General features: G+C 36.9%; 1 protein-coding gene across 1 annotated transcript; it reads left to right on the top strand.

The window, feature by feature from the left end:
- Positions 1–2908: 2908 nt before the first annotated feature.
- On the top strand, positions 2909–21398 carry LOC109053109 (transmembrane protein 132C-like). The gene is given in 8 exon segments (XM_042755090.1): positions 2909–3043; positions 7310–7499; positions 8950–9093; positions 13038–13243; positions 14579–14843; positions 14961–15152; positions 19676–20575; positions 20577–21398. Coding segments are annotated over 8 exon segments (2508 nt in total). The 5' UTR covers position 2909; the 3' UTR covers positions 21054–21398.
- Positions 21399–24580: the final 3182 nt, after the last annotated feature.

The raw sequence follows: 24580 nt of genomic DNA, 5'->3' as shown, positions 1-24580 counted from the left end.
ATGTTTATTTTGCACAAACATAAATATAAAGCAAGCTTCTAGTATTTAAAAATAGGAATTAGATGTTAGTTTATAACAACACAATTCTAATCAAAAGTTAATATTGATAAATATTCAATGTTGCATTAAAAATTTTCTTGGCTCACTTGATGCATCTTGTAGGAGTTAAAATGAGAATCAGATACTTGCAGGAGAAGAGAAGAAGAGAAGAGAAGAGAAGAGAAGAGAAGAGAAGAGAAGAGAAGAGAAGAGAAGAGAAGAGAAGAGAAGAGAAGGCAGTGACTGATGTGAGCTGTAAAGAGGAAAGCTGGCTGTGGACAGACTGAGATTTAAGGCAACGGTGATCAAGTGGCAAGAGCAACAGGGCTTAAAGAAAGAGAAAGATGGTACAGTCTATCAGCAGCTGCAGAAAAATAAAAAATAAAAAAAAAAAACAATCATACAGGGGTAAGATAAAGAAATGTCCTTCAGAGAGGAGTGAACTTCACCAGGGAAGCCTGAATCAGATACTTGCAGGGGAAAGATGACAAAAGAAAAATAGATATTGTGAGAGATTAAACATTTTTGTTCAAGAAAGGGAGGGTCAAATCTGTTTTTACATCTGAGTAGTCCTAGAATCTTCTCTATCAATGCCAAGATTAGTGCTTCCATGAGCTCTTTACTCGAGACAGTGATTACATCTTAAAAGAACAGATTACAGATGGTGGGACACACACACACAAACAATTTTGAACACAAAAGATCATATTTTTTAAACAACCCACACATAACCTTAGCCCTGTATTACATGCACAAAATACACAAATCTGGCTGTTTTCATTAATAAAATCAACAGAATGTAATCTTCCCTGTGCTTATATGTTTGCAAACATGATTATGTGTATATGTTCGAATGCCCTTTAGCAAATCTGGCCCGATTACCAAGCAGTCAAACAGGCAGGTAGCTAGGGTCTTTCAATACAGCCCATCAGAGTAATATCTTGCCTATGGAATTTTATAACCCCAGTATTTAAGACAGGCACTCATGGAGGAAAAAAGACTCTTCAGCAACAGATGAAAACACAAATATGGATCTGACATATGAGCAGTCATATTTTGTAACAATCTTTTATCATTATGCTTATATTGATATCCTCTATGCCACTCTGTGTGGCTGTATTGGTTCTCGGGAAGCTTTTAGAATTTGTTCCAAGAGCTCTAATGGTCCCTTGAGCTAAACAGGATTTTAGCTTAACAGGATGTACCCCGTGGGTACATAATTTTGCAGTTGTATGATCAATTATATTGATACATTATTCTGATTATAGTGTGATATGGGGTCAGTGTGACACTTTGTAAAGGTTTGACCAGAGGAACAACTGGATTATACAATATATGGCCAAAGTGTCTCATTTCAGTTGTTTGTTTCTTTGTGTGATATAATGAATAATGAAATGAAGCTTTTGGGGGGAGAGTTTGTCTATTCATGTGTGTGATTGTGTGTAGTTCTGGGTTGTTGTGACTGTCCAGGCTTGGTTAAGTGGATCTGATGTGGATTTCATTGATTTCCTGTCCTCTGTAAGGGAACGGAGACTAGCATCCTTTTCTTTGCCCCTGTATTGGAAACCACACTGTCAGCCTCAGCTTTACATTCCTTGAACAGAACATCCTTAGGCTCGTCTCCCCCCTGCCATACACATAAACCCACACACGCAAACCTGGTATGTATAGAAACACAAGCATTGCTCTCCAATGAGGATGGAACCCAAGGCCCTGCACAGGGGAGTGGCCTGGTGGCTAGAGCCCCTCTTAAACCTCCCAGCACTCCCCCACCCCCCACTGAACATGATTGGTCCTCCCGGTGCCCTCCTAACACCACTGGGCTAGAGTACTGTCAATCTGAAATGCTTAATGCCATTGGATCAGAGTGTTGCCAATCACTGCCTGATTCGCTGCCCATTGTTGCCTGTAAATTGGATAATGCTCAACACCACTGGATTAGAGCACTATCATTGCTTTGGCAATGTACAGTCTTTTTACCATGCCAATAAAGCTACTGGAATCTGAATCTGTCAATCACTGACAGCGATGTGGGGTTTTTCAAATGACTTGACCACAGACCACATTTCTGTGGTATGTAAACACTCAGTAATATATTTTTGGAATATCGCCCTGGTCGCCCTGAGTCAATAATTATTCTGATTCCTTCCATGTGACTGATCAAGTTATTATATGTAGCTAGTATACGTTCCCTGTGTCCAGTTTAACCGGAATAATAATGCAAAAACTGACACTTCAAATCAACTTTTGAATGTCAACTTTTACAAAAAGTAGTCTTTAATTGTCTAAATACTGTATATAAAGAAATACATAATCTAATACAAGTAAGTAATTATGTTTGAAAACAATGTTCCCAGCAACTAGGGAATACAAAGCCCTGTTTTTACATTTAAATATACTGTAGGGCTATACAATCATGTAGTGGTTACACCATGGTGTTCCTGTAGCTCAAACAGCAGAGCATGTTGCTAGCTATGGCAAGACAAGGATTTGATTTCCAGAATATGCAAAAACTGATAAACATATGTTACATACTTGAAGGAGATGTTACACTAATTAATTACACCAGTGGAAACCTATAAAGGTTAAAGGGCACATAATTAAGCCCTGGGGTACAACACATTATCACAGTATAACGAGTATATTATTTCGATTTTCCAACTCAAATTCTTTTTCATAACAATGTGTGAGATAGTGTGAAAGACCTGTTGTGTTATTAGTTTAACCAGTAACTAACTTGTTTGTTGTTGTTTTTACCATTAAACACTCTGAAATCTATTCATAACTCACAAACTTGTTGAAAGTGATACTAGATACTAAATATAATTAGGATATTCCTTCAGTTTGTGTTTTTTATTCTCAACAGAGCCATGGTAAAAAAGGGAGTGCGCTTCCGTACAGGCACACCTAGCAACACACTACTATGGGACATCACCCTTGACACAGGCCCAGATGGAAGTGCTGGAGTAATCTGTCAGAGAAAGTCTTCTATAAACGTGAAAAGGTGAGTGTGTCTATTAAGGAAAATTTAATTAATTACTTTTAATTAGATGATTAGTTAATGATTAACCAACTTACTGTCATTGGGGACTCTAATTAAACACTGCCAGACAGGACATATTGTCCATGGAAACAGTGATTTTACATTCTAAAGCAGATTGGACAAATTATTCCGGTAATTTGTTTATTAGTCCTTATCTGTTTAATAAACGTGCTTTCTTTGGATTTTTGCTTTCAATTGAATAAACCACAAAACCACCAGAGAATGGCTAACTGACCTCACTACACATGTGCAGATACTGTATATGTTTGCCACTGAGCTCTGCACGTATGTGCATGGTTTACTATGGATGCATTAGATGGGAGCACAAAGGTCAGGGTTGTACAGCAGTGTGTGTGTGCGTGCGTGCGTGTGTGTGTGTGTCAGAATCCTATTAGTGAAAGCTTAACCTGAATTCTGTTCACTATTTATGGTTGTAGTCCGAAATGATTCTAGGATTTCAGCCTTTGATTTGAGCATGAGATGATGTAGCATTTCTTGACTTGAGAACAGAGTCACTAAATCATGAGTTAGAATCTTGTTTGACTGACAGATTTAATAAAAAAAAAAAAAAAAAAAAAAAAAAAAAAAAAAAAAAAAAAAAAAAAAAAAAACATTAAAAGCCATATCTTTGCTATCTATTTGGTTGCATTTTATTTTCTGATTTCATTGGAAATCATAATATATAAAGGAGGAACACATGCATCTAAGAGCTTTATGCTGAATCATCGCTCAATGTCGCATATGACAGGGTCCACCATGGACTAGATGGAAGCTTATAACTTAATGTACTGTAAGTTATAACCTTTACACTTTTTTAACAACTAGTGAAGGATTCAGAGTGACCTCAGACATCTCACTACAGCTGCTGTTATCAGAAAACATGATCACATAAGGGTAAGAAAATAATGACAATTTTAATTTTGGGGGGAACTATCCTTTTAAGTTAAGAAAATTCATTTTCTCAGAATTAACTACACCTTTCTATGCTATATATGCAATAACGTTTAACCATCTGGTGTCAAGCTTTATTTGTTCTTTTTAAGGATAAACCTATAGAACAATTTGGTGTTTGCAAACAGTGCTGAATTTGGTGGTGGCAGAAAATTACCGTTTAAAGTAGCAGTCTACGGAAGCCATGGAATAAAATAATAAAAAAGGTAACTTTGAGTTTGAATTTTAAAATTCTGACTTTTTTTTAGCAATTATGAGGAGATCTTTCACAATTCTGATAAGAAAAATCAACTCGGCATTCTCTTTTTTTCCCCTCGGCTCAGAATCATGAGTTTATATCCCACACTTTATTTCCCTCAGAATTGACAAACTTGCAATTGTTGAGTTAAATTGAGTTATAAAGTCTAAAGTAGGAGATTTAAACTTGCATGGCAGTCTGAAGAGGTGGTGGGAGAGGGAGGCTGGGAGGGTTTAACAAGACTGAAGAAGACGATATACATTCTGGCAAGATCAAGGGACACAGGGATTTTACCTCCACACTCACCAAAACTGTCCAATAATCTAGCTAACTCTCTCAGACACGGCAGAGGTCAACCGTTTGATGGCAAACAAAAGAGCATGGCTTCAAGCAAGAAGGCACATTTTTATCCGCCACCGTCTGTTTGCACGTATAGCATGACATTAACTGCACTTGAAGCTTTCGTAAAATTAAAAATGAAACACCCAAAACTGTATAGTACCAAAGATGAACTGTATGTTGATATGGAGGGAACGTCGGATGGCATTATCTCTTATCATAATAAGATTTCTCTCTTATTCCATGGATTTTACCCGTTTCCCTCCACATGTTCCCAGTGTTTTTCTGCCATCACAATGTGCGCACTGCTGCATGTGATGTAACTGTGATGTCTACTCCAAATTGGTCTATAAAATGTTCTTCACATTTGCTTCAGAAGAAACTTCAACTTGTTTTAAAAATGTTTAAATATTTTTAAGTAAGTGGAGTGTTATTAGATTAGATTAGATTCAACTTTATTGTCATTGCACATGTAAGGTACAAGGCAACGAAATGCAGTTTCTCTCTATGGTCTGTAACATGCTTAAGTATCTATGTCTTTTTGAGAGAATGTCGCATTGTCCTTGTTTTGCATTTCCCTCCCTCGTTGACAAAGGATTAGGATGGTTTGTTTTGTTAAATATGTTCAGAAATGAAATTTGTGGTGTCTAATTCACATTTTAAAGCATTTGTATTCCAGTAAGCATTTAAGAGTTTAAAGGAGGTGAAAGTGATTTCTGAATAAAGGATAGCCTGCTATCCTTGCTGCTGAGGCAAAGACGTGTATCCGTCAGTAATCTGCTTTTTATTTTTGAAAGTGCTTGATGTGTAAAAAAAAAAATTAAAAAAAAACTTTGGTAGACATCTATATTCAAGCAGTAATGTAGGATTAATGTTACAATATTCTGTGATTTAAACATTTCCGCTTTAATCAGTTTTAAGAATAGTGATAGATAATTCTGTTTGTATGACATGAATTTTTCTTTTTTTTTTTTACAATAGTTTGTGGAATAATGTTGGATATCATTCATTAAGTTTTGTTTCATATGTGCTAAATCATGGTCCTATGGAACACCATCTTATTTTATCAAGGACTTTTTTTAAGTCATTTCTATGTCAATCACAGTTTTTGAAATAATTGCCTTCTTGGCTGTACAATCATATCCATGCATGCATTTATACAAAAATGCTGTCTACTCAAAATAGCCATCAGAACTCTTAAGTTCATCCCCAGAGCATGAAAGCTGTGCATTTTAAAACTAAGATTTGAGACCGATGCATCAGATTATGGTGATCCCATGAAAGGTTGATACCACAAGTGTCAGGGTTACTGAGGGAGAGGACCCAAATGCAGATTGAACAAGGGACATTTATTGACAAATTAGACAAGCACGATAGGAGGGAGTGGCCTGAACAGTCCAGACAGTAGGATAGGGTATACAACAGTGCAGCAGGCAGATGGGGGGGGGGGGGGGGGGGGGGGGGGGGGTTGGGAGACCACCGAGGAGGGCCCTTGGGTAACAACCGAGTGCAGGACTGTAGAGGAGGCTGTGCTAGAGACCAGACCACAGCACCAGGAATCAAGGGCACTTGGCTATGGAGGTGAAGCCGCACACATCAGACCTCCAGGCAGGGAGACCCAGTGGCCAGGGAGAAAGCAGGAGGCAAGACAGGAACAGACAGAACTCACGACGAAAACACTAGACAAGACTCAAGACAACAAGAGAACAAAAATAGTAATAATAATAATAATAATAATAATAATAATAATAATATCAAAACAAGAGCAAAAAGTCAGACAAGAATGCTATGACCTAGAAACAAGATAAAAGGGGAGCTAGAGAAATAACCAAAGCTGACTTACCAAAAGTAAATTAAAAGGTAAAGAAACAAATACAAAATAAAGTTCTAGAAATAACTGGAAAGAATAAATCAAGAAACTCAAACTCAACAACAAAAACAAGTCAAACGCAAGAAACTAAAAAAAAAGAGATCCAAACAAAAAGAAAAACTGAAACTAGACTAAACAGTGACAAGATAAACTTAAACTAATAAATACCAGCCTTTAACAGACAAAGAAAATCTCGATTAGTAACTATCAGCTAGCAAGCTAAGCAAACACTAACTCTCACAGCAAAACGAACCAGCAAACACATGAGGGGAAATGAGCACAATAAATAGGAAGGAAAGCACACCACACAAGGTGAGAACAATCAATTAATGAGTGCCAAACAAGGGACTAAACGAGGGTCGTGGTAATGTGAAACAAGGGGGCAGGACGAAAGGAGCACATGGCCAACATAAACAAAGACAAAGCCATGTGGTTATACACAGGACAAACAGAGAAACACTAAACAAAGACAAAATAGACACAGCTGCCAGGGCAGAACCCTGACAACAAGCTTTGCATCTTTTAAAGTCAACATGAAATCAAAATTGGCCCTATTTACTTTTTACCATATAATCAATTTCTGATGAACAAAATCACATCCTGCCCTACTTATTTTCACTCTGAAATATGACAAAAATAGTATGGATTGTGAATGGCAACAACAGTATGATCAATACATAATTATTGACTTAAAGTCAACAGTTACACTCGATTATTTGGAATGAAACAGAGCAACCTGCAAATGCAGCAGTTTGACAATTTGATCACAGAAGATTAAAAGGTTTTACAGTATATGGTGTGAGGTGTTTAATGGCACTTTCTTTTTCAGATTAAACAAACTTCAAGCAGTTCTTCAGATGGATTTTGAAGTGGAGGATGTCAGTAGTCAATCAGAGATTCAGGTGATTAAGTGGGAGTTGACACTTCCAGAAGAAGTCAAAATGATGGGAGCATCTGAAGGCACCATGAGGATCTACACCACTCAGAGGGACTTTGTGGGCCTGGCTCCTCTAGTTATGGTAGGCTATGGTAATTCATTAAAGATGGCAAAACAACAACAACAACAACAACAACCAAAATCTTATAAAAAAAGGGTAATAAGTCTCTATCTGAAGTTTCTATCTGGGACAGTAAAGCATCTTCATTACGTATTCATTTGCATTTTGAAAGACAGAATTGATCCAGCAGGGTACCAAGGGCTCTGCACTGTGACAGAGCTTGTAAATGTCATCTGCAAGACCAATCATGTTGACCTTTGGATTGTGTCCAAACATGAGCAGATTTAGCCATAATCAATCAGATTTTCTGTAGCAGCTCTAATATACAGCTGGACACTGTCCCAGAAATCTGAAAACAGCACAGGACAGAAAATGGCAAAAAAAAAAAAAAAAAAAAACCCTAATATGTTTTCCAGAACTTCTTTAGGAGTGTATACTTTCAGTCTACTTTTAATGGACTTATACAAAATTAAACTTAAGTATAATAAATGTTGGTCACACTTTAGTTTGAGGAACAATTCTCCCCATTAATTAACTATTAACTATTACTTCTCTGTAAACTCATAATTTGCTGCTAATTAATAGTTAGTAAGGTAGTTGTTAAGTTTAGGTATGGGTTCAGATTGAGGGATCTAAAGTATGGTCATGCAGAATAATGCATTGATATGTGCTTTATAAGTACTAATAAACAGCCAATATGCTAGTAATATGCAAACCAATAAGCAACTAGTTAATTAAGAATTGGCCCCTAAAGTGTTATTGGGTACTGCTAGTCGCTTTTAGGCGGTTTTACAGGGCAAGGGCTTTTCTCATTTCAGAGAGCATTATATTGGATAAGAAATAATCTAACTCTTTTTATTCATGAACAAAACAGTGCTGTTTGATAAGCCTAATGGTAATGGCAAATTCCTTTTTTTTCATTTTTAGTAAAACAATATTGATATAGCTTATGCTTATTTTTAATGTATTACATAAAGTTAAATTAAGTGACCTTTGTTTCCTGAAAACCTATTTCATTTATGTGAGCTGGCATTTTGCATCTGTCAGGATCTTTAAAGTTCAGAGGTTTAACCCACTAAGCTGGTGATTCCCAGTCACTGTAGACAATTGGGAAATGGGGTTTTGTCCCGTAAAACAATCAGTTTTTGCTTTTCACTTGTTCTCATCAAAATGACTTTGATTACATACAGTTGTATCAGTCCAGGTAGTACATCTCTTGCCCAGATTATCTAAATAGATTGACACAGTTCATTTCAACCTAAAATCCGCTTTTGTGTCCCTGAACATACTATGTTTACCTATGAAATGGTGTAAAAAAGTGCACTGATATTGATATTAATTTCATCACTAGATTGCATAGTGTTATCATAACATGGTAAATCTCTGACCTCTATTTGTAGGAGTGCTAAAGTTTGAGCTTCGCTCAGTATTTAGATCCAAAATTTAACATTGATCCCTGACCCCTGTGTAGGACACAGAGCTGTTGAACACTGCTGTGCTGACTGGTAAGAGGGTTACGGTGGGAGTACGAACCATTGCTGTGGAACAAGATGGTTCTGTAACAGATGTCTCTGAGTTTGCTGACTGCAGCTCCACAGATGAAGATGTTCTTAAGGTACAGTCACCTCTCCTATGATGTGCAAGTTTTTAATTATACATTCTGATATCATAAGGAAGAAAACAGCCTTATTAAAATATTTATTGAAAAGAAAACGATATTAAAGGGTTTGCATACATTTTATTATTATTATTATATTATTATTATTATTTAAATAATTACTATAATCTGTACTATAATCTATAATCTATAATCACATGACATTTTTAGTTTTTTTTTGTATATATATATATATTTTTTTTTATTTATTTTTTTCAGAACCACATGACACTAACATTACATTTCTAAGAATTTGGCACCTTTTTTCATATTTGTCATGAACCCAAAGACGAAAGATTGATAGATGTGCAAGATTGAGTGTCTGTGTTTGCACGTCATTGTCAGACAGACAGAGGCAAAAGGTCTCAAAAGAACATCTATAAATCTTCACTTGTATATGCCACTCTTAGAGACTGTGTTCTCAGGACAGTCCTCTGAAACTCAGGGTTAGTTCACCCAAAAATGAAAATTCTGTCATTACTCACCCTCATGTTGTTCCAGACCCATAAGACCTTCATTCATCTTCAGAATACAAATTAAGATATTTTGATGAAATCCGAGAGCTTTTTGACTCTGCATAGACAGCAATGCAACTTTTAATTTTTACAGCCTAGAAAGGTAGGAAGGACATTGTTAAAATAGTCCATGTGACATCAGTGGTTCAACCGTAATGATTTCTTCTCTTTCTTCTCAGTCTCCGCCGCCATGTACCATGACGCATGTGTGTGGTGCTGCTGATGCAGGAGCCGGCGTTCTGACGTAGAACCCGGATGTGCCATGCCTTGTTTAAAAGCAGAGGAATGCAGACACATACGTCATGGTACTGTCGTGAACACGTGTCAAAGACTGACACAGAAGAGAAGAAATTGTTGAATAAAGTTGTTATTTTTGTTTTCTTTGCACACAAAAAGTATTCTCTTAGCATCGTAACATTACAATTGAACCATTGATGTCACATGGACTATTTTAACAATGTTATTACTACTTTTCAGGGCCATAAAACTTTTCAGTTGTGTTACTGTCTATGCAGGGTCAGAAACCTCTTGGATTTCATCAAAAATATCTTAATTTGTGTTCTGAAGATGAACGAAGGTCTTACGAGTTTGGAACGACATGAGGGCGAGTAATTAATGACAGAATTTTCATTTTTGGGTGAACTATCCCTTTAAGCCATGTTCTGACCTGACTCAGGAGGCCTGCATCCTCCTTGTTGAGGAGTTAATCAGAAAGGACAGCTCAGCACCATACTGTGACTACAGCCAAGATCAGAGTCTTAAAAGAACTTCAGCCCTGTCTCATTCAAGGACAAAATCACGTTCTGGCCTCATTTCTTAGAATTACACAGAAATGCATTTATTTTTATGTTCAGTAAAAAAATATCCAAACTTTAACAAGATTAATAGATTATGCATGAGCAAGAAACATAACGAGACTCATTTTTGGAATAGTTTCTCAAAAGATTTACATTTTGCCAAGATATACTCAAGTTGTTCCAAACCAGTGTGCTGTTATCAGAAGAACACAACCTAAAAGCTGTCGCATGGCTTCAGAAGACTTTGTCACACAGATTGTATGGGTAACTTTTATTTTATTTTTTTCTTTTGGAGCTTGACATAGCATTGACGGTATGAATTGTTGTATGTACTGTGTGCAGATTCTTCTGATTAATGGTGGTTTTTGTACAGTATACTTCTACTCTTGGTAGTTTCCATGTAAAAAATAACAGTACATGGTTTGGAACAACATTTAATATTGCTTTTATATTTTTTAAATAATTAATGTCAAGACTATATTAATATTTCTTATCCACCAATGAAAATAGATCCAGAAAAAGCAAAACATCAAGCCCTGCATGTTTTCCAACCAGCACACAGACCAAAAGCCACTTAGAAAGAGCCTATACAAGTGGAGCAGAGTGACCTCTCTCACTCAAAGTGTTCTATAGTCACTCTGCTCCAGATCCACTCCAAGTTTTTACCTCAATGGTGAGAGAAATCTGCTGTGGGATGATTATTTTGGTCAAGAGTATGATCTATTTAAGTCATATGTCATATTAAGAAGACACTATGCTTCTTGTTCCACGAGTTGAAAGATGTAGTTCCAAGTAGACAATTTTGCAATGCTGTTTTGTTGAAACTATGGTTTTGGGAAACACTGAATCATTGAACTATGTTAGTTACAACGGAACAACCCATAGGTAGCTAACTATGCTTTTGGGAAATGCACCAGTTATAGAGTGAGAGAAAACACCAATGATCAGACTTTTAAAAATTCCACTCCTTTGCAAAAGAAGACATTTTTATGAAAAAACCCATGAATGACCAATCAGAATCAAGTATTTCAGAAGGGGGATGTAATAAATAAGGTTGATTACAAATAGTTTCCTATTCTATTCTAATCTGTCAATCCATCTAGCCATCCTTGCATCTATCCATCTCTCTCTTTGATTTATGCAACTTTATCAGAAAAACTATGGATTTTTTTTTACCTGGGTAGATGTAAAGTTCAGCAAACTACTTCCTCCCCCTGCTACTGTTTCTTGCTGCTGCCTGTCTTTTTGGAACACAGTACATATAGAGCCTCAGATGTGCTTGTGCTGTCAATGCATTAGGCATAAAAGGCTTCACTCGCTGTCTAGCACACACTTATATTCTAAACAGCACCCAAATGTTCATTTTTATAAAACAAAATACTTTCAGGAAAACATGATGCATGCATACACATACAATAATTATAAACATTCAGTATTTATATTACATTCAACAGAAATATGATATTTAGATTCCATCTGGGCATATATATATATATATATATATATATATATATATATATATATATATATATATATAATATATATATATATATATATATAGGACTATAATGGATATTATATTCTATGGAAATCCACAGCACTGGGTCCATGCCTTGTCGGCTAAAAACCATAAATACTGTATTATGGATTCTGACATCTTATGCATCCATAATTTGCTATCCATATAAACCCTGTATATGTAAATAATCCTAGTGTTTATAGCTGAGCATGTCTAAAACTGCCAATCAACACAAGCCATAGTGACACATACAGTAAACACATTAAAGGGATAGCTCACCCAAAAATGAAAATTATGAAATTTTTTACTATGATTTAATCAATCTCTAGGTGTATTTGGTTTATTTGTTTGAGTTAAATACAATCAGGGGTATATATAAAAAAAAAAAAATATCCTGGCTCTTCCATGCCTTATAATGGCAGTGAATGGTGGTTGAGACTATGAAGCCCAAAAAAGTGCATCCATCCATCATAAAAAGTAATTTTCTTTTTTGGGTGAACTATCCCTTTAACCTATAAGTACATATTCTCTTACCTGTTTAGGCAAACTTGGTCTTCCACACCAGGATGTCAGACAAAGTCACCCCTGAATGCTTTCCTCAATCTTGTTTATTTGCATCATAAATTAAACAGTTGATTTAATTATATGGCGGCTTGCATTTGGTAAGCCCATGCTGAATTGTTAAGTGACTTTTTTTTTTCAAAACTGACAGTAAACATCTAAAGTTTACACTGAAAATGCAGTATAAGAGCTATAGAGTAAGCAAGGATCAACTGCTACTTCATTTTGTAGATTTCTACTTTTTGAAAGTAGAACTTTCAAATTGTGTTCATTAATAAAGGAAATAACTACTAGAGCAATTCAGTCTCAAGCAGTTGAAACAATTGTAAATGTTGATCTGAATCTAAATTATGCTTGGTCTCAAAAGTCATGTTTTTACTGGGACTAAGCACCAACAAATCCTCTTACACAAGTCCATTCCAATCCAGTAGAACATGAAAACTACAATGTGAACAGCCTGTTAATTCAGAGTTATAAATAACATAAAACAACATATTTGGATGCCCTCAGGTGTCCGACAGATGCGACTTTGTTTATGTGAATGGAAAAGAAACCCAGGGGCGACTGCGGATGCTGGTGAACTTCACCTACAGTTACCTGAGCACTCAGCTGGAGATGAAGGTGTGGTTCCCTCGTCTGCCGCTGGATATAGAGGTGTCTGATACAGAGCTGAGTCAGATCAAAAGCTGGAGGATCCCCATCCTGTCCACCAAAAGGTACAAAAACATACTTGACTACATACATGACTACATACAAATGCACATTTTCTATTTAACATCTATATTGTAAGTAGCATTTATTCTGAAAAACGAATTAAGGAATGTTAATGTAATCAGCTTACAATGCATTTAAGTATCCTGTCTACCTGGACATTGTTTTTTGTTCTTTTTTAAATCTCTCTGCACTTTTTTGATTTACTTACCTATTGCTTTGTTTTTACTTTCTTTTCTTTTGTGACATTGTGGCAATGCTTAGAACAGTTGTTATCAAAATAGGGGCCTCATTAAACTTCTAAAGGGGCCACAGGAAGAAAAAAAGAAAGAAAAAAAATATGTAAACATTTCTGATAATAAAAATAATATTTTAAACTGTCATAATTGAAGCAGTTATATCAGATGAAATATCCTAGCCAATATTGGGGACCTTTGAGTCAAAAAATGTAACTACTAGCTTGGAGTGTCTTTAATACCCTAATTTACATACATTATCTGTAATAGACATGGGTTACAAAAACAGGAAATAATCTGAAATTTTCAAGACATGTAAAAAACAATAGTTATGTAATATAAAAATTATTCCATTGATTGTAAAGATCTCTGAAAAGAGAAAAATAGCATTAACACAATCCAGTTGTGAGCGTTAGAACATTGTAGCTAGAAAATGCTTTTAAATTTTAAATCCTCATTCGGACAGGGTAAAGTATGAATTGTGGAAAAATTGTGAATAAGATTGTGTAAGATTATGTGTAGTTTAAATACTGTTGCATAATAGATTACATGGGGCAGAAACACCCTCTCATTAATTCAGTTTTATTCAACGTGTGCTCATTACTGTTTTGAACTCCTGTTTTGACTTCTCTGAAGGCATTGTGGACATTATTTAAATTATACAAATATGTGTGTGTGGTTTAATTTCCAAATGAGGCCTTACCTAAGCTGTTATGAAGACCATGAAAGGTGACAGATGGAATTACACTAAGTCGGGAAGTCGTGGGCTAGTGGTTAGAGAGTTTGCCTCCTAACCCTAAGGGGTGTGGGTTCGAGTCTCGGGCCGGCAATACCACGACTGATGTGTCCTTGAGCAAGGCACAGAACCCCCAACTGCTCCCTGGGCACCGCAGCGTAAATGGCTGCCCACTGCTCCGGGTGTGTGTTCATGGTGTGTGTGTGTGTTCACTGCTGTGTGTGTGTGCACTTTGAATGGCTTAAATGCAGAGCATGAATTCTGAGTATGGGTCACCATACTTGGCTGTATGTCACGTCACTTTCAATATTTATTTTTATTTATTTTTTTTAAGTGGGTTGTTGGTAACATCTGTATGTCCCTGACAGCAAACCAGGCTGGAGCAGTGAGGAAGAGCGTAAGGGCCGGGGTTGTATGCTGCAGTTCCAGCATGCTCTGGTACGAGTCCTCACACACTTTGTGGCAGAGCAGTCAGACCCTCGGGAACCACAGGCCTTCTTCCTGGGCTCAGATTGGCAGGTGGATGTGACCAGGCTGGTGCGGTACTTCCTGAAGGTGGAGGACACTAATATTGCCCGTCTGCAGGCAGGAAGGGTTCTGTCAGGACAAGATGTGGGCACCACGTCTATAAAGGTAAAATGGGATCTGTTGAGTTTGGCCTAAATACGACAAGAGTATTGGAGCAGGCCATACATAAATCAGTATTGATCTCATGCAGGCCTTAATAACCAGGTGTCTCCCATTGTTCAGGTCCTTTCCCCGCTATCAGATTCTATCCTGGCTGAGAAAACGGTGAGGGTTGTGGATGATCGAGTGACCATTACTGAACTGGGCCTGCAGTTGGTCAGTGGTCTTACACTCAACCTGCAGCTCAGCACAGGAAGTAACAGAGTCATCAGTGCCACAGCAACCACACAGGAAGTGCTCAGCAATCCTAAACAGGTAATTTAATAGGGCTGGGTTTTGACACAAATTTCACGATTCGATTCTATTCTCATTCACAAGCTTGCAATTCGATTCGATTACCAATTCGATTCGATTCAATATCGATTATTTTGGATACATATCTGGTACACATGCAAAATTTTCTGAAGGAAAAAAAATCTCACAACTAATGCCTGTAAAATATACATGAGAGTCAGTTAGTACTACTATAATATTGAAGGTTAAAACTGGCTGATTTTTTAGGCTATACAACTGCTTAAATTACACTTTTATAATAAAAGTTACAATTACATAATATTTCCACTTCATTTAGTTTTTTTAAATATAAACATTTAAATGGTGGCTGTCATGAAAAAAATATATAAATTAAACATTGAAGAACAGTAAAAATTATAATGAATATATTATATGGTGCATATATTTAGCAAAATGCCCCTCTCTACATTTATTTTTCTAGCTGACTAATGAGATTATGGTCACCGAATATGTTTCTTTTTGAGGTAAATGTGACGTTACATGACATTGTTTACAAGCCGTTATATTGATATCTTTGCACGGCTGAAACACTGATTGAGCGATTACATGAGATATGGGTTGTAAAGTTGTGCTCTTTCTTTTAACTTAACTTCAGATGTTTAGTCATGTTTATTTTGTGCTGAAACTGTTATCAATGTGGAGGAGATGATCAGTTCACGCACGCCTTGCTACAGCAATTGAGGTGCACTGGCACTACAGCAATCGCTCCACATTAAACAGTGATAAAGCAGGGTTTATTGTTTGATTTATTGTTTGAATTATGCATTATTTGAAATATGGGAATTTTTTTAATTTTGAGTCTTTTTCATATTAAAAGTAGGCAAAACGACATTTATGGGAGGTGCCCTTCAATGTTCCATCCATTAACTGATAACAGGCTAGACTAATGGTTTCTTGGGATTTAAGAATTTATATTGTTTTGTAAAAATGGGAATTGATCGTAATCGAGATACAATATTTTTTACCCAGCACTAAAATTTAACAGCACTTTCTTTATCGTTAATCAAAATTTGGGGCATCTATAAATGTCTAAAACACTGATTTGTGTGATTTTACAACTTTCAAACAATAAATATTTAATAAAATTATATTTAATAATCACATTAACACATAACACATTTAATAATCATTTTATACAAGTTCAGTAAAGCAATAATGACTTGCATTTTAGACATAATATTGCTTGTTTTTGCTCAATTTTGCCAACTAAAATAGTTCCAAACAAAGATCACAGCACTGTTTTGTGTGTCTGAGCAATGGACGGTGTTTACTTATTGAATGAATCAGCTTTTTGAACGAATCGGTAGAATAAATCATTCAGTGATTCACTCATTAACACGGTCAAATGAATGAATTAGCAATTTGAATGAATTGGTTGAATCTCAATGATTCATTCATTAACAGGCATTTGCTGTCACCTACTGTCGGTTTAAATGTCACATTTCGACTATTTTTTTCATGTTTTAAATTATTTCAAATATCAGTATTCAACATTTTGTGTTAAAAACAAAACATTATGCTTATTTATACATCTGTATCTGCAGTTTAAATGCATGCATCTCCCTTCTGAGATACATAAACTGTGTAAATAAATACATCTGCAGATTCCAGAAATGTTTTATGTTGGAATGAAAGACACTAAGTACTGGATGAAGTGCTTCTTATTCTTACCCAAAAATACAAAATGGAAGAAAGAGTTAAAACCAAACACAATCTTGCTACTCAAGCTATGTATGAAGATTACATATATATGTGTCCCTGGAGCACAAAACCAGTCTCAAGTCACTGGGGTATATTTGTAGCAATAGCCAAAAAAACACTGTATGGGTCAAAATTATCGATTTTTCTTTTATGCCAAAAATCATTAGGATTAGGGCTGGGTATCGATTCAGATGTCTCGATTCAATGTGATTTCGATTCACAAGCTTTCGATTCGATTCTCGATTTTTATTTTTTGATTACATTCAGTGAATATAGTTTTAATACAAATGCTATTGATATTTCAAAAAAATGAACAGTAAACATAATTTTACAAATGGTGAATTTATAAAAAGAAATTAAGAGCCACAGGCCTATATTTTAAACCTTTTCTATATATATATATATATATATATATATATATATATTTTTTTTTTTTTGTATAGGGTCCTTTATAATAATAGGGCCGTATAAAATGTTTTTCTTAATTTTTTCTGGTAAACAGATGAAGGCATACAACAATTTAATTTATCCTAATCAAATGAAAAACCCTTTTATTTATTTATTTATTTATTGGGGCAAACAAGGTGCTGCACAACAGAGGTTTACTGTTAAAAAGAAAACAAATGTGATTATTCCCTTAAAAATAAAGATTTATTAATATTTATTAGTAGTAGCAGTACCATTGTTGTTACATTGAGTCTTAAGACTGCTAAATAGTAATATATTTTTGACAGTTTTTACACGTGAAACTAAACTTTTATTTTGAAGGGTTGCAGTGAGGAACTTGCAGCTGCTGTGTGTGTGATATGACGGTAGTTTTGTCCAATTAAACGGTAAAATGCTAATGAAGAGACTCTCAGAGCAGCTGGGGATGAAATTCGTGTATTCATATCATCACAGTGAGATGACAGAGGCTGAAAACACCACGAGCGTCGTCCGCTCTTGTGTAAACCATTCATTCATTCATTGCGGAAATTATGGCGCCTTTAAGCGTGTTATCAAATGCTTCCGCAGATTTATAGTATTACTACAGAATTTTACCTGAGCATTGCAAATAGCGCATGTTGCTTTGTTCTTGTCAACAGTATCTCCGCCACGATAAGCACTGAATGAGTGACAGTCTTTCTGTTCTAAAATTGCGCAAGGTAAATAAGAGGTTGACATCTAGTGGAGAAGCCTAATGAAAAGCTTCACATAAATCAGATCTTTTAAATGTTTGCTGAAATAAATACCGGAATAGATCGATTCGTGGCTTTTGAGAATCAATATCGAATCGACATCATTTAAAAAAAACGATTAATCGAAAAATTTTTTTTTTTTTTTTTTTTTTCCTGTCCTAATTAGGATATTAAGATGTTTTGTAAATTTCCTACTGTAAATATATCAAAACTTAATTTCTTATTAGTAACATGCATTTTTAATAATTCATTTGGACAATGTTTAAGGCGATTTTCTCAGTATTTTGATGTTTTTGCACCCTCAGATTCCAGATTTTCAAATAGTTGTATCCTGGCCAAATATTATCTCAGTTACTCTAGGAGAGCTGGACAGGGCAGTAGAAGGTCCTTAACCCATCAGCAGGACCTGTATCTGCTCCTTTGTGTGCAAAGAGGAACAGAATGAGCACTGCCAGAGCCCTACAAAATGACCTCCAGCAGGCCACTGGTGTGAATGCCTCTGAGAAAACAATCAGAAACAGACTTCATGAGGGTGGCCTGGGGGCCTGACGTCCTCTAGTGGGCTCTGTGCTCACTGCCTGGCACCGTGTAGCTTGATTGGCATTTGCCATTGAACACCAGAATTGGCAGATCCGCCTCTGGCGCTCTGTGCTTTTCACAGATGAGAGTAGGTTCACCCTGAGCACGTGTGACAGATGTAAAAGGGTCTGGAAAAGCGGTGGAGAATGTTATGCTGCCTGTGATGGTCTGGGAAGGCATATCCATGGAGGGACACAGAGACCGCTACAGGCTAGACAATTGCACACTTACTGCCATTAGGTATCGGGATCCTTGGACCCGTTGTCAGACCCTACGCTGGTGCATTGGGTCCTTGTTCCTCCTGGTGCACGACAATGCCCGGCCTCATGTGGCGAGAGTATGCAGTCAGTTCCAGGAGGATAAAGGAATTGATACCATTGAATGTCCCTCACACTCGCCTGACCTAAATCCAATAGAACACCTCTGGGACATTATGTTTCAGTCCATCTGACGTCACCAGGTTGCACCTCAGACTGTCCAGGAGCTCAGTAATGCCCTGGTCCAGATCTGGGAGGGAATACCCCAGAACACCATCCTTCGTCTCATTAGGAGCGTGCCCTGATGTTGTCAGGCATGCGTACAAGCATGTGGGGGCCATACAAACTACTAAGTACCATTTTGAGTTGCTGCAACGAAATTTCAGCTTAATGGACTAGCCTGCTGCATCCTTTTTTCACTTTAATTTTGAGTGTCTTTGAATTCAGCACTCTGTAGGTTGATAATTTTCATTTCCATTAAACAATGTGGCATCTTTTCATTCCTAACAAATTACCCAGTCCATATTAGTATAGATATCCTGCATGATATTTTTCCCCATTGAGATCTGATGTGTTTTCAATGTGTTCCTTTAATTTTTTGAGCAGTGTGTGTTTTTATTTTTTTATTTTTATTTTTATATAAGTGCATTATTTAGTTTAGTTATTAATAAATATATATATATATATATATATATATATTTGCACACATATTTGCTTCTTTTCCATTTTGCATTTACTTGTACTTTTGTCTATTTTATTCTCATTGCAGGAGGCAGTGTTGAGCTCCTGGCTACAATTTAGCGATGGCTCCCTCACCCCACTGGACATTTATGATCCTACTCACTACCGCCTGGCTGTGACATCGCTGGATGAGGGTGTGATCTCTGTGCAGGACTCATCTATGACTGTTGTGGCAGAAGGTGAAGGCCAAGGAACGCTGGTGAGAGCCGAGATGACCATTTGTGAGGTCTGTCAGAAATCCAAGCGCAAAAGCACTTTAGCTGTAGGCACTGGGAGCTTAACGGTAAAGTTCCAGACAAACAGCAAACGTCCTGAAAACAGCAGCATCAACAATAATGACACGGGAAACAGCACAGGACTATTTGCTGGTGTCACTGGGAAAAATAACAGGAGTGAGCGTGGTGATGAAGGAGAGGAGGCAGACTCTGAAAAGAAGCTGCAGCAGCAAGAACAAGTTTCAAGCAGAAATTCAGAGTCTGAGCAAGAGGAAAGGGCATCGATGAAGATTACCCCCACAGCCAGGTCGACAGCACGAGACTCAACTGTTGGCAGCATTGCAAATGATTTGGGAATGGGACGGGCTAACGATGCCTCTGCTGGAGTTAGTAAACCTGGGAATATTTTAAATAGTGGAAATTTCTTTAGTACAGGAAAAGCTGGCAACGATGGTCACACAGGAATTTCCAGGAGTAGGAATGAGGTTCCTGAGGGTTCAATGTTAAGCACTGGGAAGGCTTCTGGAAACTTAATGAACTACAATAACTACCCTCCCCAAGTGGAAATCCCCAATCAGGAGCCAAAAAATGACTATGGAGATGATGATGACATTGAGGGACCACTATCAAACCATCCACTTACGGACCTGGAGATCGGGATGTATGCATTACTGGGAGTCTTTTGCTTGGCTATCATAGTATTTATGGTAACTGTGTGTGTCATACTTGGTTAAATTTAGGCACAAGCAGACACCTGGTCAAGTTTCTGAGCAGACTGGTCACCGGCATGACTGGGTATGGCTGGGAACAGATGCTGAGCTGGTTATGAATGTCACTGGAAGTCCATTACAGCAGGATGCTCATAATACGTCTGTAATCGACATAGGACCCAATATGGAGCCTTGTGGCACTCTCACTCGAAGGACCTCTTGCCAGGTGTCTTCTGTATCAAATGACACTAATGTTTCATGTGTAGGATCCCCTAAAGCAAAACCAGTCCGAAGTGAATCCCTACATTCACCCACTAGTAAGAGGAAAAGGGTCCAGTTCACCACCTTCACATCCTTGGATCTGCAAACTCCTCCCAAAACTTTACCACAAGAGAATGGACATGGAATTAACTGGGTGGGAAAGGAAGACAGTTGTATAACACCTGAGGTGCCAGCTGCTGAGTCTTTGCAACAGCTATGATTGTTGGCTCACATGCAGCCTGATTTATGCATCCATAATGTATATCTCTATACCAGGGCTAGGGACTCTGGTTACCTGTCCTGGAGAATAGCTCCAACCTATGGTCACCTGAATGCCTTCTTTCTTTGGAAAAGTCATTCTGTAGGTCTGTGCTACACAGGATTATGGACAAGATAATCAGTACAACTTCATGGCTTTCATAAGGACATCTTTGAGAGTAGACTTTGTAAAAGATTGATTCTGCCTTGATTACTGATCACGATAAAAGGGAGAGAACATAATCTTGCTATTTTTGAGGATTATTAAAATTACACCACCACCCCGCCAAAAAAAAAAAAAAAAAATCTTGGGGTTATTAGCTAAGCTCATTTTTTTTTTTTTGTCTTTCTCATTGAGTTTCATTGGGGAATTTAAAGATTTAAAGGGATAATCAACCCAAAAATGAAAATTTTGTCATTAATCACTTACCCCCATGTTGTTCCAAACCCATCAAAGCTCTGTTCATCTTCGGAACACAATTTAAGATATTTTGGATGAAAAACCTGGAGGCTTGAGACTGTCCCATAGACTGCCAAGTAAACAGCAGTGTCAAGGTCAATAAAAGGTATGAAAGTCATCGTCAGAATACTCCATCTGCCATCAGACGTGCAATCTGGGTTAAATCAAGCAATGGGAAAACTTTTTGTAAGCGAAGAAAACAAAAATAATGACTTTAATCAATAATTCCTTTGTCAACGGTCTCCTCTGAGTCTCTCTATTTCACCGTATGCTGTGTATGCTCTTTTGTGTCATCCATGCCACAAGGATGCACTGTTTTATTTCAAGTCAAAGCTAAATACATGTAGAAACAGCACATCCTTGTGCCGCGGATGATACAGAAGAGCATACACAGCATACGGTGATATGGAGAGACAGAGGAGACCATTGACAAAGGAATTATTGAATAAAGTCGTTATTTTTATTTCTTTGCTTACAAAAAGTGTTCCCGTTGCTTCATATAATCCAGATTGCACATCTGATGGCAGATGGAGTATTCTGAAGACGACTTTTATACGTTTTATGGACCTTGACACTGCTATTTACTTGGCAGTCTATGGGACAGTCTCAAGCCTCCAGGTTTTTCATCCAAAATATCTTAAATTGTGTTCCGAAGACTAACAGAGCTAACAGAACAGAGCTTTTACGGGTTTGGAACGACATGGGGGTAAGTGATTAATGACAAAATTTTCATTTTTGGGTGGAGTATCCCTTTAAGAAAGTAAATTGTCATTCTTTCTATAGAGCCAAACTGAGATGACACTTCATTACACTGATATCTTCTGTTTGACTGTTACTCTGCATCCTTTCATTTTTTATACAAACGCGCATGTGATTACTGTACAGATAAAAGTTCACTGTGTTTGAAGATATTTTACCACCCTGCATTTGTATGTACAGTCAAGTGTTTCGTTTTCCATTAAGAAGCCACATGATAAGGCCACATTCAGTGCTTTGTGCTATGGTAAGAAATAGAAACCATTTCGTTATAAATGAATGGTGGTTTTTATCTTTTGTAATCTGTTATCTTTCAATACTGGAAAATAAAGCACTGTTGGTGTGTCCCAGGTTTTCATATTGGTAAAACATTTGTTGTAACTCCATGTGTGGAGGTAAATGAAAATAGTATAGTAATAAAAACATATTTTACATTTTCTGATGAAAATGAGTGGCACTTAACCATACAAAGCTCCACATCACCGCAAAGTTGGAGTTGGTAAATTTTTCCACATTATAGCAATATTATGGTGCAAACATATGGCTGAGAACACACACAGGCCAAAAATGTCCATGAGTTCAGAGCACCACTAATGTATATATTTTATCTCTATAGTTGAACTGAAATTCAACAAAAAGTGTGTATACATGTGTTTACAGTATATTTTATTGTGCCATGAATTTGAAAGAAATGTAGATACAATACAAAAAAAAAAAATAAATAAAAAATCATTGTTTAAGATTTGAGACATAGTCTTTGTTACAGACAGGATAACCAAACACAAACCTTAATTCCTGAACAAAGTAACTTTCATGAATAAATTAAAAATTTTCAGAAGACTAAAATGTGTCCATAAATCTTGTTTCATTTATTCTAAAGAGAGCGTCTCTGTTCTTCATCTGGGCTTTAGAGAAAAACCAGTTTGGCAGCTGAATCAGCTTAAGACTAACAGATAACTGTTTTTGGAGTTTATTAAGCCTGTAAATCTCGGCCTTGACACAGTTTAAAAATTGTAAAGCTCTAATTTTTACTACATTAAAAACAGGGCATAATTTGTACCAAACAAGCTAAATGTAGTACCTCTGAAACTGGATTTGGCATCTATTTTAGTGGATCTCCCACCTCATACCTTACATTTCTTTAGAACAACCAAGTATAGTACATTTTGGCCATTTTTAGTTTATCATATGTCTTGCCTGTCATGTCATATCCCATACAGTATGTACACATGAATACAAGCTGTCGGTCAGTTCAAGTTGAGATCCTCCTAAGAGTAGGAATCTTTCTTGCTAGCAAAGTAATGTCAACATAATCTTAACCCAGAAAACTCACAACCACTGTGGTAACACTGACACTTTTATACCCAATCGTCACTACAAACAAACAACACAACAAAAGTAGAACGCAAACACTTGCAAACATGCAGCTGTCTGTGCACACAGTGAGAGTTTGGCCGTTTGCAGTGTCAGGCACATGCTTCTAGATAAATTACTTCACCTCAAAAAAGAAAAAGTAGCAGATCTGTCACCCGTCGTTGTTCAAAAACCTGATAAATTATCATTTAAGCACTGAGTAAATGTATAGTAAAATGTGTGTTCCTTTCATACCTGGTGAAACATAAGAAGCAGTGCCGGCCCGAGCCTCTTGGGGGCCCTAAGCAGAATTTGAAAAAAAAAAAAGTACTTTCAAACCGCAGGTAGATCACGAGTCATGACTAGCTGCTACCTCAAGTGACGTGAGCACAATTTGTGCTGCTGCTGCACAAAACATACTGTAAATAATCATGCAAACATACCTTTATCTTGCTATTTTTTCTCCTCCTCTGTCTTTTTTCTACTTTCTCTTTTCGGTACCAGAGGGATACATCCTTTTTTGTGACATGGCTTATCATTTATTACAGTGACGCGCACTTGCGCGCCGGCGCGAATTGTCAATGCACGCGAGGTGTCTATGACTCAAACGCTAGCAGACACAGGAGCAGTTGTCAGCAAATCAGATTTTTTTTGTCTTGAATTATTCATTTATCCATTCATATTCATTAATTCATTCATTCATTCATTCATTCATTCATTCATTCATTCATTCATTTATATGACTTAAGTTATTTAATTGTAAAAAAAAAACGATTGGGGGGCCCCTGGTGGCCAAGGGGCCCCAAGCAGCCGCTTAGTTCGCTTATGCCTCGGGCCGGCCCTGATAAGAAGTCAACATGTCCTATAAATATATTTTTTCCTGTTTATCTTATTCTATAGACAAATGGCTACCATCATGG

This window comes from Cyprinus carpio, unplaced genomic scaffold (genome assembly GCF_018340385.1).
Source record: "Cyprinus carpio isolate SPL01 unplaced genomic scaffold, ASM1834038v1 S000006635, whole genome shotgun sequence".
In the NCBI taxonomy this organism is placed as follows: Eukaryota; Metazoa; Chordata; class Actinopteri; order Cypriniformes; family Cyprinidae; genus Cyprinus; species Cyprinus carpio.
This window is presented reverse-complemented; position numbering and strand designations above follow the sequence as displayed.